This window comes from Melopsittacus undulatus, chromosome 20 (assembly GCF_012275295.1).
Source record: "Melopsittacus undulatus isolate bMelUnd1 chromosome 20, bMelUnd1.mat.Z, whole genome shotgun sequence".
Classification (NCBI taxonomy): domain Eukaryota; kingdom Metazoa; phylum Chordata; class Aves; order Psittaciformes; family Psittaculidae; genus Melopsittacus; species Melopsittacus undulatus.
The window spans coordinates 1,620,486-1,633,963 of record NC_047546.1 but is presented as its reverse complement, the minus strand read 5'-3'; the positions used below and the strand labels follow the sequence as shown (position 1 = coordinate 1,633,963).

Below are 13,478 nucleotides of genomic sequence, written 5' to 3'. Positions count from 1 at the left end.
AAACCCAGCATTAATATGGGAAAACGACTTCTTTTCCCCAACGCAACCCCAAACATGAAGTCTGTGCTCATCTTTGTTCTTAGAATCCTTTGCCTCCGTGCCAGGAGTTCCCAGCTTCCATGGAGCCTGTGGTTTGCTTTGGTTTCTTGCTGGGGCCATGCGTTTATTTTCGGCTTCTCCCTCGGGTTTGGCAGCCAAACCTGAAGCACGAGGCAAGGTTTTCCTTGAGCATTCCCAGTCCTTTCCCAGTCCATTCCCAGTCCATTCCCAGTCCATTCCCTCCTAAGTTTCAAAGTCTTACTTTGAAATGGGCACACTGTAGCTTAGCACAAACTCCCATTCTAAAGCTGAAACCCCACACGATGAAGCTGTGACTCAAGTGAGAAGCCTCCCAAGAGCTCCCAAGGGGTGAGGATGCACTCTTGGTCTGAGATAGCCTTCAAGCAACCCCAAGAGCCCCCAAAACCTGAAATAAGGCTCATTGAAGAGTTCTTTTATACCTGCTCTCGTGGTTTTACATCCTCAACAGTGGGGTTTTAACAACTGACTTCGTTTTGGGGGGGAGGAAAGAGGTGAACTCAGCACCTGGGAATGCACGGGAATGGCAAGGGAAGGTTCTGTCAGATACAGACCAAAGGAACCCTTGGAGTGAAGTCTCACAGGCACTAGGACACGTTTAGGGCCCTGTCCCCATCACTCCCCTTCACCCTGGTACATCCCAGGGCCGCATCACATTAACCTGATGTGGGGCAATAGAGATGAAGGTGAGAAAAGGGGACGCTTGCCTGGTTTCCCTTTGGGAATAAGAAGGGGTTTCCCTCGGGAAAGGTCACATTTCCTGAGCACACACCAGAGATCTGCTGCCTAAAAACATGTGTTTTAAGCAGGGGAAGAATTCCTTCATGTTTCCACACTAACTGCACCAAAGTGCAGCTAAACTCACCCTTTCCAATGGGTGACGTTGGGAAAACACCCAAACCCCAACCTTTGGGATGAGGGTTTGCACTTCTCCTTTCCTTGTCCGCTCAGTTTGGACTCGGAGCCTGTTTTCATCAGTACAAACTCACACGGACCCATAGGAACCCCCCTGCGGAGGGGCAGAACGGGGGCAGGGGCTGGGGCTGGGAGTGGGAATGGGAATGGGAACGGGAATGGGAACGGGAACGGGAATGGGAATGGGAACGGGAACGGGAATGGGAACGGGAACGGGAACGGGGCACCAGCGGGAGCACCGCTCCTCCCCACCGCGCCCGGAGGGGGCGCTGCAGAGCAAGAGGGCAGAGGGGCGGGGCTTCGGCCAGAGGGGCGGGGCTTCGGCCAGAGGGGCGGGGACTGCGGCAAATCTCAGCCAATCAGCGCCGCGGCCCCTGCTGGCCGGGCCCGGTAGCCCCCGTGGCTGGCGGCTCCCCCGCCCCCCCCCCCATCCCCGGTTACCTGAGGGAGGAGGGGGCGGGCGGGGCCGCGGCCGGAGCGGGTCGGGAAGGGGGGAAAGGGGCGGAAGGAGAAAGGGTCCGGATGGAGGAGGAGGAGGAAGAAGAGAAGGAGGAGGAGGAGGAGAGAGAGGAGGAGGAAGAGGAGGGGCCGCATGGCCGCCCCACAGCGCGGCTTCCCCTCCTTGCGACAAAATGGAGGCTGGCAGGGCCTCAGCAGCCGAGCGCTGCCAGGCCCCGTCCTCGGCTCCGGGTGACCGGGTTGAGAGCAGGGGAGGGCGGCTGGGGACGGGTCAGGAGGCTCCGTCCCGCTGAGGCCCTGCGGGGCCCGGGGTGCCTGCGTTTAACACAACTCCTCCCCCCAAAACCGGGCCTCAAAGGTCCCGTTCCCCTTGGGTCTCCATTGAGCAAACAGGGATTGAGCAGAGCGTAGAGGGAAAGGGGATTTCTCCCAGAGAATCCCAGGAAAGCAGCCCCGAATCCCGAGCTCAGCACCCAGCTGTTTTGTCGCCAGCTTCCTCAAGTGCTTCCAAGAGGAATTTCGCCAGGAATGCTGGAACAATCCCAAACTGAAACCAGTTTGTGAGCAGCACAACCAGCACCGCGATGCCATCGGTTCCCCATTAAAGCAAAGGTAACGGGAAAGAAGGAAGCTCTCTTCCCTCCTTCCAAGCGCCACATTCTCCAAAGAAGGAATCCAATACAAGAGCCGGGATTTATTTGAAATAATTCGGTTTGAAAACGCTTTAATTTAAAATTTACAGCACACAGGGGACGGGGGGAGGAAACGTGGGTTTGTTACAACTAAAAAGTCTCAGAAGAGTGCTGCAGGGTTGGATTTTCGCTTTAATTTAACACTGGCATGGCTTTATTCAAAACACAGTTGCACAAAATCAGTTACTCCAAAGGTTGTCAGGAAAGAAGTGGGGTCAGGAACCGAACCACACTATATACATACTGCCATACAAAGAGCATTAAAATAGGACAAAAACCTCTACAAAATATAAAACCCACCCTTACGTATTTGCATGAAAAGACCACCCACCAAGCAAAAAAGTTTCCAAAGTTAAATCTGGAGGCTCTGCATTGCTTCAAGTTCTAGAAAACGCTGCTTCCGCTGCATGCCAAGCTGAGGAGCAGGAAAGGCTCCGATGGGAACGCCGAGGGAAAGAGAGTCCTGTGTGAGGAGAGGCTCTTCGGACCTGGTGGCTGATGCGCGCTGGGCTTAGGAAGGGGGGAGTCTGCTTTAGCTCAGGGAAGGGCTGAGTTTAGCTGCTCTATGAGCTCCTCCAACCTCAGGACTGGACACACAGACCAGTGGTCAAATACTGTTCAAGCCATCAAAACAGACTTCTCTCCCCCCCATTTAAAATGAATTTGCTATGCATCAGTAAGACAGTTAAGGAGAACCCTGACAACGAGGTACTCTGAAGTACACCCTTATAAATAACAGATTTCAATCATTCGCTGAGACTTCAAAAAGAAAGTAAAAACCATAAGCAAAAAAAGATGGGAAAACGCAGGTTTCTATCCCAAAGCTGAGCACGAAGCAACTGCCTTGAACACAGAGCCTCCACGAGAAGATAGGATGTGCACTTACCTACGGGTTCTACTCGTTCAGGATTCACAGACAGACACGGGAACTGCAGGTTGTGGTTGCAAACGTTGTTTTAGCACTAGTGCCTTTACCAGAACTGCAAACCCTGGTGAGTTCACTTCACTTCCACCCAACTCGCTCCGCTCAGATGCTGCCCTCAACAGCTACACAAGGAACTAGGACTTAAGGCTCTATTTGGGGAGGGGGGGAAACCACGCACACAAGAAATGGGGCTTTGCAGAACTTCAACCCTGCAGGATCTAGACTTGATTGGCGAGTTGGAAGTGTGTAAAATACCTCTTAAATACTCACAGGTAACCTATGGGTGAGGGACTGAATTAGCTCCAGGGAATCTCCCTCTTCCCCACCCTTGTGTCTCCCCCAGGTTAACGGCAGCTGCTGTCGGCCACGACAGATACAAAAATAAGTCTCTTGAATAAAGCTGTGTGTGATATTTGGTTCAGTACCTACATGGAACAATGGGAATTAGTTTCATCTCAAGCCCACTGCTTTCAATCCAAATCCCAACTGCAAGAGGAACGCGGTCACAGCTGAACTTGGGTGGTGGCTTGAATAGAAAACATCAATCTCGGGCTTGTCACAGAGTGAGGACAGAATTAGTCAGACCTGGTGGTTGCAATCAGGCTGCTAGAGAAGAAACACCCCTTGTCTGCATGTCTCCTGTATTCACCACCGACTGCGTGCAACCAACCAGCTTTCTGCAGCCCTTCAAGGTAAAAAACCCTAACCTATGAACTAGTATTATACATGGACTCAAATGGTTTACCTACAACCAGATGTAAAAGGTTTCAAAGGTGACCTGGGAAGAAAAACTATCTTATGCTCATCTTTCCCCCTTTCAATATTCTATAAAAGGGGGGGGGGTGCTTGAAGAAAATGCGCTCCAAGGAGTTACCCGTTAATACCTGCATGAGAAATGCATCTATTTGATAGCCAAATACTGTTGCAGAATTCCCAACATGACAATGCAAGAGCGAAGTGAGTGAAAGTTTAACACAGGCTTCTAGTGAAATGGTTCCACACTCCAGGTTGTTAATACCTGCAATGGCTCTTCTGGAGCAAATGGATGGATTACAACCCTTTGTTTGCTCTTGAAGGTTGGATACTCCAGCAAACGCTGACCCTCTGAACAAGAAGGGAAACATGGATCTTCTGAAACCCACTTAGGCTTTAGAATACACAAAATGGACAGAAGCCTTCAAAGCCTATTCCAAGAGTCCCCTTTTAAAAAGCTGAACTAAAGGTGTAATCCAGTTGTCTGCTTCCAACAGAATCCCTGGGAAACTGAGGCTGCACTCATTTAAAAGAGGTTGCAGTAAGTGGGGTTGAGTTTTAGCTTTTTCAGTATAAAAACTCTGAAGGAGGAAAACCACACTAGGTTAAACCCATGTGAAATGGGTGTTTTTGTCTGGGCTAATGATGACCAACACAGCAAGCTTGTAGAAACCAAAGAGCTCCAAAGAAAAGTTTTGGGAGAGGGGGGGGGAAAAAACTTGACAATGGCTTCAGTGATTATAGGGCTGAAAATTGTTTTCTACGTACAGGTTCACTACCAGGCTATTATATCTTATTTGGAATGATAAAAAGGGCAAGAATAGTAAAACCACACTTCTCCTATAAAAAGTTAACGTATTATCTTCTGGAGGGACATCTATGGTACATGGAGACATACAGATCTGCATAATCACTATTGCGTGTTCTGGAACCGAAGAGGCTGGTCCTACTGGTGTCTAGAACAAGTTAATCCTCCTCTTCCTCGCCTTCATCTTCAGGGTCTCGTTTCCTCTTCTCCCCTCGCACACCCTCTGCTAAGGAAAGAGGGATGCACACATCTTATTATGCTCCAAAAGGGAACTCTGCCCTTTTTAAAGAGGGAATTGAAACCCATCCCTCTTTGTTGGAAGTTAATGCACTCATCCCTGCAACAGCACCCCAGCAAAGAGCAGTTTCAACAACTTCCTTCATATAGTCTGAGTTAAACTAAGTTCAAGCTAAGCCTGGGCTGTTCCATACAGGAATTATTGATATGAAGTCATTATATATATAAAGAATGGTTCTGTTAATATATATTAGAGCCCTAAAATGATGTTTTCCTACCTCCCTGCCACCAGTTGGCAGCAGTTGCCTACCCCCTGCCCAAGCCCCAGCAGTTCCTGCTGATCCCAAGTGATCCCTGCTCCAGCCTCTCTCCAACACAAACCAATACCAGCATCTCCCAGAAACATCTACTGAGCTTCTTTCTTAGGATCAGCCTTAAACTGCTCAGTGGACTGTGCGCTCTTGTGGTGAAAGCATGAAATGCAGTGCTGTCACATCTAGAGCAGTCATTTCCTGGCTCAGCAGCCATCCTGCCCTCCTGCTTCATGCTCTTAAAGAGAAGGAAAGGCTGCATTTGGAAAAAGGAAAAGCATTATTTCCAAATGTCAGCTTTTTTCATCCCCGAAAGTGGTTCTGCTGAACCAAGTGCACAGACGAGATGGGGACTGAGCTGGGGAGCACCAGAAGTCACCTACAGTTTGCACTGAGATGGGAGCAGGCTTCAGGATTAACACAGAACTCTCTTAGAGATCAGGGCAGAATTCCTAACCATTAGGAAAGGGAAGTTCTGGGAGAGCCTTTTAGTACAAGAGAAAGCTGGTTTAAGATTAAACTTCCTTAAAGGTTTTACCCCCTGGTAACAGCAGGGGACTCTCACCTGGTGTCTTAATCTTACCAGAGCAGAGAGATGGGTACCACTAATGTGCCCCCCACAATTCAGGGTACTGCCTGCACAGGAATGAGCCTCTGCCTCTGGAGCAACCTCTGCTCCAGCAGTGCAGAGCAGCACCCATGAGGCTGGGAATCCTCAAACAGAGGACGGGTGAGCTCTTCCTTAAACCAGACCTAAAATACTCCCCACACCTCCAGAACCAGCAAACAGGGACTGATGCCATTGAAGCACACATCCCAACCTTGCAAAGCTCCAGGACTATAAAGAATTGATGTAGTCACAAGTTGAGCACTTACCTTCCTCCTCCTCATCGCCTCCTTCTTCAACGTAATCGTCATCATCATCTTCATCCTTCACAACAATTGGGAAACACTGTTAGGATTTTTGTTTCAAGTTGGGCTTCTGCACTAATCATGGAATCCTGGAATGGTTTGGCTTGGAAAAGGCCTTAAAACCCTTCCAATTGCAGCCACCTTCCACCAGACCATGCTGCTCCAAGCCCCATCTCCCTGATCCAGAGCAGAAATCCAGGAAATCCCACTGTGCCCAGAGGCCACATTCCACCTTTACTGTTTTGGTGCTGGCCATCTGCACAAGGACAGGAACCAAACTGACTCCAGTGCTTCTCATCACCCCGTATTCCTTTGTTTTTCCCCCTTATCAGGAAGCTCAGGAGCAAGCCCTTGCAAACAGCCAATACAAACTCACTGTCAGTAAAGGAAGAGGAAGAGGAGGCAGAACAGTTCCTATCTCCACTGAATTACTGGGAATCAGGTTGTTGGGGTTTGGCCTTTTTCCTCTCCAAAGCTGATAGCTGAGAAATGCAAACAGCATCCCCAGAATGTCAAACAACAGCACAGGATCCCTGCCCTGCTGCCCAGCCAGGCCTGGGAGCCACTGTATTGGAGGCACTGGGTAATGCAAGGAGTAAAAACGTGGAGGCATCAGAGAGCCCATCCAATGTCTGCCCTTAGACTATGGGAATTAAACCCCCTCTGGATTCATTCAGTCCCTTTTCATTCATTCACTGCCTCATTTCTGAAAGGACAGGGAAAACCTTCCAGGACAGAGCTCTCCATATTTCACATAAGGTATTCCTGTACCAGTGCCCAGGAACAACCCATTCCTGAGCTTCCTCCTGGTCACACACTGCTCATTTTCCTAAACCCACCTCTCTGCTTCTGCCTTTGAAGCAGGTTTTAGTTTTAGCTTCCTGACTTGTGCCATGGCTGTTACCTCCTCAGAGCAAGGCAGAACTGAAGCTCCAGCCATAAGCCAATGCCACCAGTGCTGGTTACAAGGCAGAGTTTTAAGCCAAAAGAGTTTAAGCACCAGATTTCCAGTGCATCCCTGTGAAATGCAGCTGATAAAGAGTAAACTCCTATCAAAAGGAACTGCAATGAAGTCACAGCCACCACCAGGATCATTTCCATGTGAGTGCAAGGTAAAAACCCCATTTATTGCAGCAAAACCCACACAGACTTTTCCTTCATTTCATTTTACTTGAAGTACTGCTAAGTTATTGCTACTACCTCGTCTTCCTCTGCTCTGTGTCTACACCTCTAAGTAACCTCAGAAGCCTGCAGCAGCTTCTCTTTGTTGCTTGGAGCTGGCAGAATTTACAGCCCTTACCTGAATCTCTTCTTTCATCAGGTAGGAAAGACCAACTTCCTCCTCCTCTTCACCCTCCCCCAGATCGGAGCCTCCATCATCTTCATCATCCTCCTCTTCATATTCTCCTGGAGGACCAGCTTCATCCTCACCTTCGTCATCATCATCCTCATCTCCATCTGAAATGAAGTACACGCATATGCTGCAGGTGAAGGTTCATTAACGCCACGTTACACTGGGTTGTGTACACCAGCTCCAACCAGTTGAACCCTTTTCCTCCCAGGATTTGGGTTTCATTGTGGGAAACAAGCTTCATTTTCATCAAGTTAATCTTTATCAGTCTTTTCCCTCAAGAAAGGCTTCCAATGGTTTTACATCAGGAGCTGCAGGCAAAATTCCTCATGCCTGAAGCAGCTCCATATGCAAACTCCTGCAAGAGACCTGGAAATGTGGTCAGTGGAGGGGAGGCTTCTGACAGCATCAAACCCCAAAATATTTAAAGGCAAAACCAGCTGAACACATTCCGTGTGTTTTATGTAATCCCTTACTCAGAACACTGAAACACCTCCGGGGCCCAAGAGCTGCTCTCTCAGCTCAGCTCAGCTCATCTCATTCCTCTGTCTGGAGCACAGAATCACTTTCAGTGTTTCAGTTAAGCAAATGCCAAGATGATTTAACACTTCAAGTTAATAACCTATTCCTCTATTTTCACACACCACATGGCTTTCACATTCCAGCTACCAACCCTTTGGCTTTCCTGGAGCTCTTGTTAACACAGGCTCCCAAATGTGGAGGTGGCCGAGCGCTCACAGAGGGCCAGGACCCAGCAGTGGCAGGTCCCAGGTCACCAGTTAAGGTGCAGACACTGAAAAGGTTTGGTCAGAGGCTGCTATGACACACTTAAAGTCTGCAGCCACACATTGACAGACCTGTACCTACAGGTTTCATTTGCAGTTGGGTAACAACAGGAAAAAAAGGAGGAACAGCCTCAGTCAGGACTCCAGGGATCAGATCAAAAGCACTATGTACATGTTTGAACAGAAAAGTGGAGTAACACTTGAGCATAGCACTGAAGCTGTTACAAAAGCCAGTAAAATGAGCACTTTTCATACAGAAGACAGGCTGAGAGAGCTGGGCTGGGGCAGCCGGGACAAGAGAAGGCTCCTGAAGGGGAGACCTGAGAGCAGCTCCAGGGCCTAAAGGGGCTGCAGGGAACCTGGAGAGGGGCTTGGGACAAGGGATGCAGGGACAGGACAAGGGGAATGGCTTAAACCTGCCCAAAGGGAGGCTGAGCTGAGCTCTTAGGCAGAAGCTGTTCCCTGTGAGGGTGCTGAGGCGCTGGCACACGGTGCCCAGAGCAGCTGTGGCTGCCCCATCCCTGACAGTGCTCAAGGCCAGGTTGGACACAGGGGCTTGGAGCATCCGCTCCAGCGGAAGGAGTCCCTGCCCATGGCAGGGGTTGGAGCTAGATGAGCTTTAAAGTCCCTTCCAACCCAACCGACTCTGGGATTCTGTGGTTTTGAGGCTATTTTATCTAACAGGATCTTTACTCCAATTTCTTTAACCTCAGAAGGCTCCTACAGGAGCACTCAAACCCTCTGGCAGGAGCTCTCCTGCATCCATGCGTTAGCACCACCTAAGGTCTAGAAGCCTGCGCTTAAAGATAAGAGTGCAGCATTGTGCTAGTGCCTGCAAGAAGCTGCTCCACCCCAGGCTGCACTGACACTGACACCCCGAGCACAGCACACTGCTTCTGGCCACGCTGGATTTCAGGAAGTTACCCTCATCATCATCATCTTCCGAGTCTGGGGCCTCGTTGTCTTCCTGATCAAACCCATCCAGGTACGTGATCTGCTGAAGCAGCTCGAAGATGCTGTCTCTGTAGTCCTCGAGGTTTGTGATCTCACAGTTGAACAGGTCAAGGCTCTTCAAGTTCTTCAGGTTTTGCTGAAAACAAACAAAAAGGGTTGCTTTTTCCCCCTTTCTTCTTGGGGCAACCACACGGTGCTGCAAGTGACAGCATAGCCACAGCCCAACTGGAGTTCACTCTCCCCAGCCCTTCTCTCTCCACTGTTTTGCTGCCCATTAAATAGGACTTCAGTCCAAAGGGCTCTGTCTGCAGGGGAAGTGCTTCTGGAGGTGGCCTCCAGGACCTGCCTGTAGCACCCCCAGCACATCCCTCCAGCACCACACCTCAGAACACATCTTTAGGGCCGGTTTGGGTTCATGCAGCTTGGTTTGGTTCAGGCAATCAAGGGCCAAACTGCACTCTCTTGGAAACCCCATGGCTGAGTCACACTCTAAGGAGTGAGAGGGACTTGGCACGATTTGGAACTGTGCTTTCTGACCAGTCTGATGGGGATTCATGTCACCTCCCAGACCTTATGCACCAGGTAGCTGCTTATGAGCAACCCTAGACCTTACGGAGTACAGGAGGATCAGCAAGACATAACTTGGGTGCTTTCCTTCCCCAAAAAAAACCCAGTAGCTCAAAAACCTCCAGTTTGGGACATCCCATTGTTAATGCAGGAGGAATTGTATGGCTACTGTCTCCAACAACCATGGCAGGGAGTTAACTGAGTCAGGACCAACCAGAACACCAAACCCAGCGCACCCCAACGCCTCTTCCACCTGAGCTGGCAAGAACTAAAACGGGACTTATTCCTGGAAACACCTCAGATTTATCGGGTTTTTCTCTCACTTCATACTTACAAGAGCTTCCACAGTGCCAAGATCTTTGATTTTGTTGCCACTTAGGTTTAGATATGTGAGATTCGGACACCGTTCTGCAAGGACCTCCAGGCCTCCTGAAATGACGTTGTCGCTCAACTCCAGCTGTTACACAGGACAAATGGAGTCATTAAATGGTCAGGTTCTTACTCTTAGGTTCAGACCATGTCATTTTTCATCGTTCTCCCTTTAACTGAGCAGTTTCATCACCACACTGATGGCTTCTGAAGAGTCCCACACACGTTCACAAGCTCTCTCTGGCTGCCAAAAGGCATCCTTGAAGCCTACTTTGAGAATGAGAAACCCCCTGGGTTTGGAAACCTCAATTTTAGGTTAGTAGAACATGGAATTAATTCCCTGTGAGCCTTTGTTCTGCCACCAGCCAGGCAATCCAAGTGCCTCAACCAACCCACGGAGCTCAGCAGCCTGTGGCCAGCCAACAAGATGAGCACCAAGAGTCCTTGACCAACCCCAACTTAGCCATAACCAACTGGAGATACCCAAAACCACTCGAGATCTCCACGGCCTCACCTCACAAGGCTGTTGCCATCACCTCCACCAGGTACGTACCTTCCGGAGCTTACTCAATGTGGGCAGCTTGGCCAGCGACGTCAGCTCCACGTTGGCCATGCTCAGGAACTCCAGCTCTTTGAAGGAATCATTGAGGCCTTCGATTTCCCCGTTGCTGGATCTGCAGTTATCGAGCACCAACTCCGTCACCTTCCAACAGGACAGCAACACGCATCAGCTCAATGAGCAGCAAAAACCCCACGTGCTTCATCTAAACCATGACTTGGGACTGCTGGAGATCAATCGGTTTGATGCTGGGTTTAAATTTAGACCCGACTCATGCTCCAGAATCACCAAAACCCACTTAGGTACAAAATGCAAGTCCCCCTTCCTCGGGGGATGCTGGCAAATGCTCCAAACCGCACCATCTAACCCCAAAACACATGGAGAAAGACATTAGTTTAGCTTCTGATAACACAGCCATGGCCTGGGGGGTGCAAATGCTCCAAACCCCACCATCTAACCTCAAAACTCAATGGAGAAAATCACTTTTATAGCTCCTGATAGTGCCTGGGGGGGTGTTCTGCACGCAATGGAACTGCTTCTAAACTCTTATTTAACTACGCACATTAAACCCACAACCCCATTCCATTCCTCTCCGAACCCTACACCTGGCTCCACATCCTGGAGTCCCGGGGTTAGTTAAACCCAGCTCAGCCACCCCCTGGTGCCAAAGCCCCTCCACGCGGGTCACCCACGAGGATTCCGTTCAAACCCCATCCCGTCCAGGGCACGCTCCACTCCTCAGGAAGGACAGGAACAAGGTGACTCTTCCCTTCCCCTCCAACACCAGCATCCCAAGGCTGCGGCAGCGCAGCTCTAGCTCCCGGTCCATCGCCTCCCCTATCAGCGTTACTCCAGACACACACAAAGTTGCAGGCAGGGAGGGGAGAGGGCTCCACACGCCCGCACACCACATGGCAGCCTCCGCACGGCCCCTTCGCCCATAAACCTGCCTGGAATCCGGACTTTCGGACACTTTCCCCTACCCCAAACCCCACGCGGTGACTGCGACGTATCCGGACTTCCCTGCTGGGCCCAACCGGGCGCTGCTTTCTCCTCCCGACCACGCTGCAACCCCCATGGTTGCGCCCGCATTCCCACAGCGAATTCCCGCAGGAAACGGGAAGTTGGCGGCGAGGGAAGGACGGGGATGGATGGTGGTGGGGGGGGATAAGGGGGGACCCCCGGTTGGACCCCTCGGGGCGGCGGCGGAGAGGAGCGGGGCGGAACAGTGGGGATGCGGCTTTGGGGGAAGGAAGCGGCATAAACTGCACCGAGTGCCGAGGGAAGGGCCGTGACCTGTTTACGGCGGCCGCGCTCCCAACTTGGAGCGGGCAGGGGACCACGGGCGGGCGGAACCCGGAGGGTCCCCGTCCCCATCCCTCGGTACCCCCGCTCCGGGGCCCAGCTCGGGCCGAGGCTGCCGGGTCCCCGCTGCCCGGAAGCGCCGCCCGCGCCCCGCGGGGCTCCTGCGCCACGGCTGACCCAGATTCGGGCCGGGCCCGCAGCGCCGGAGGCGGAGGCCGGGCCGGGAGCGCACCCGCGGCCGCCGCTCACCTTCTCCGGGGCCCGGTTCCGCAGCTCCAGGTTGATCCGCTTCTTCATCTCCATGGCCCCCCCCATCCCGCGGCGCTGCGGTAGCGAGGGAAGGGCGGCGGCGGTGGGGGGGGGCTCCGGCCGCGGGGTCACAGCCGCCGCCGGGGGGGGAGCACCGGGAGCCGGGACGGGAGCACCGGGGCCGGGCGGGGGGAAGCCGGAGAACGCCGCTCTGCGGCCGCAGCTCCGAGCGCCTCAATGGCCGCCGGCGCACTGAGCCTCCATGACATGGCGCATGGCGCCCCCTGCCGCCGGCAAGGCTCCGCCCCTGGGGCGGGGCTTCCTCCGCCGTTCGCCGCTCTCATTGGCTGCGCCTGGGAGAGGGGCGCGGCGCGCGATTGGCCGGCGGCGCTGCCCGTCCGGCGCGCGGAAGGAGATGGGGGGCGGGGCTTCGGCTCCGTCGGCAGCGCGCGCGCGGGAGAGAGGGGCGCGCCGGGAAGCGCGCGCGTTTCGCACGTGGTGGCGGCGGCGGCGGTGACGTCAGGCGCGGGGCGGGGGGAAGTGGCGGGAGCGGTTACACGTGGGCGGGGGGGAGGAGACCTCAGAGCAGATCCTAAGGGGGCTACGGGAAACCTGGAGAGGGGCTTGGGATGAGGGATGCAGGGATGGGACAATGGGAATGGCTTGAACCTGCCCGAGGGGAGGCTGAGCTGAGCTCTTAGGCACAAGCTCTGCCCTGGGAGGGTGCTGAGGCGCTGGCACAGGGTGCCCAGAGGAGCTGTGGCTGCCCCATCCCTGGCAGTGCTCAAGTGGCATCGATTTTACATTCGAGACCCCCTAAAAATAAAACAACTTCAGCACCAAATATGGCACCGAATTGGCAAGGTTCCGACTTTCTGAGCCCATTTTTAACCTCTTCTCGAGTAACCAGGGAAAGGGAATGGCTGAACTCTCACTATTTGCTCCTGAAACAGGAAATATCTTCTCCGTTGAGTTTACACAAAGGGAAAAGGCAGCAGAGATTCCCATGTGGGTTGTTTTCCTTGCTGCCGAACAGCTCCAGCTCTTTGTGTCTGAAAGCTTAAAGGATCAACATAGAAACATTTGGAATTGCCTGTCCAAGAGGGACCAATGCTTCCAGCCTGGCAAAGTGCTCCTGGAATGTTGGTGGATAATGGGCACAGTCCTGCTGGAGATCAGCATCTTCCAGCACTGGGGAAAGAGTATCACAGGGGAGAGCTTCTGCCTAAGAGCTCAGCTCAGTCTCCCC

The 13,478-nt window shown here is 52.4% G+C and overlaps 1 protein-coding gene across 2 annotated transcripts; it reads right to left on the bottom strand.

The window, feature by feature from the left end:
* Positions 1 to 2,145: 2,145 nt before the first annotated feature.
* Positions 2,146 to 12,493, bottom strand: ANP32E (acidic nuclear phosphoprotein 32 family member E). 2 transcript variants are annotated; one of them, XM_034071094.1, is made up of 7 exons: positions 12,230 to 12,493; positions 10,670 to 10,819; positions 10,082 to 10,204; positions 9,151 to 9,316; positions 7,391 to 7,548; positions 6,055 to 6,109; positions 2,146 to 4,853 (listed from the first exon to the last, which is right to left on the bottom strand). In XM_034071094.1, the coding sequence occupies exons 1-7, from the start codon at positions 12,293 to 12,295 to the stop codon at positions 4,789 to 4,791; spliced, it is 783 nt and encodes a 260-aa protein (XP_033926985.1). In that variant the 5' UTR covers positions 12,296 to 12,493; the 3' UTR covers positions 2,146 to 4,788. The 2 variants fall into 2 exon arrangements, with proteins under 2 accessions (XP_033926985.1, XP_033926984.1); XM_034071093.1 differs by having other exon boundaries at positions 2,146 to 4,856; positions 12,230 to 12,491.
* Between the last annotated feature and the right edge of the window lie 985 nt (positions 12,494 to 13,478).

Excerpts from the sequence above, each read along its gene's own strand:
- ANP32E (XM_034071093.1), bottom strand. The coding sequence starts at position 12,295 with ATGGGGGGGGCCATGGAGATGAAGAAGCGGATCAACCTGGAGCTGCGG. Across the intron at positions 10,820-12,229 it reads GGAACCGGGCCCCGGAGAAG|GTGACGGAGTTGGTGCTCGA; the intron begins GTGAGCGGCGGC and ends TCCTGTTGGAAG. Across the intron at positions 10,205-10,669 it reads CATTGAGTAAGCTCCGGAAG|CTGGAGTTGAGCGACAACGT; the intron begins GTACGTACCTGG and ends CCTGTGTAACAG.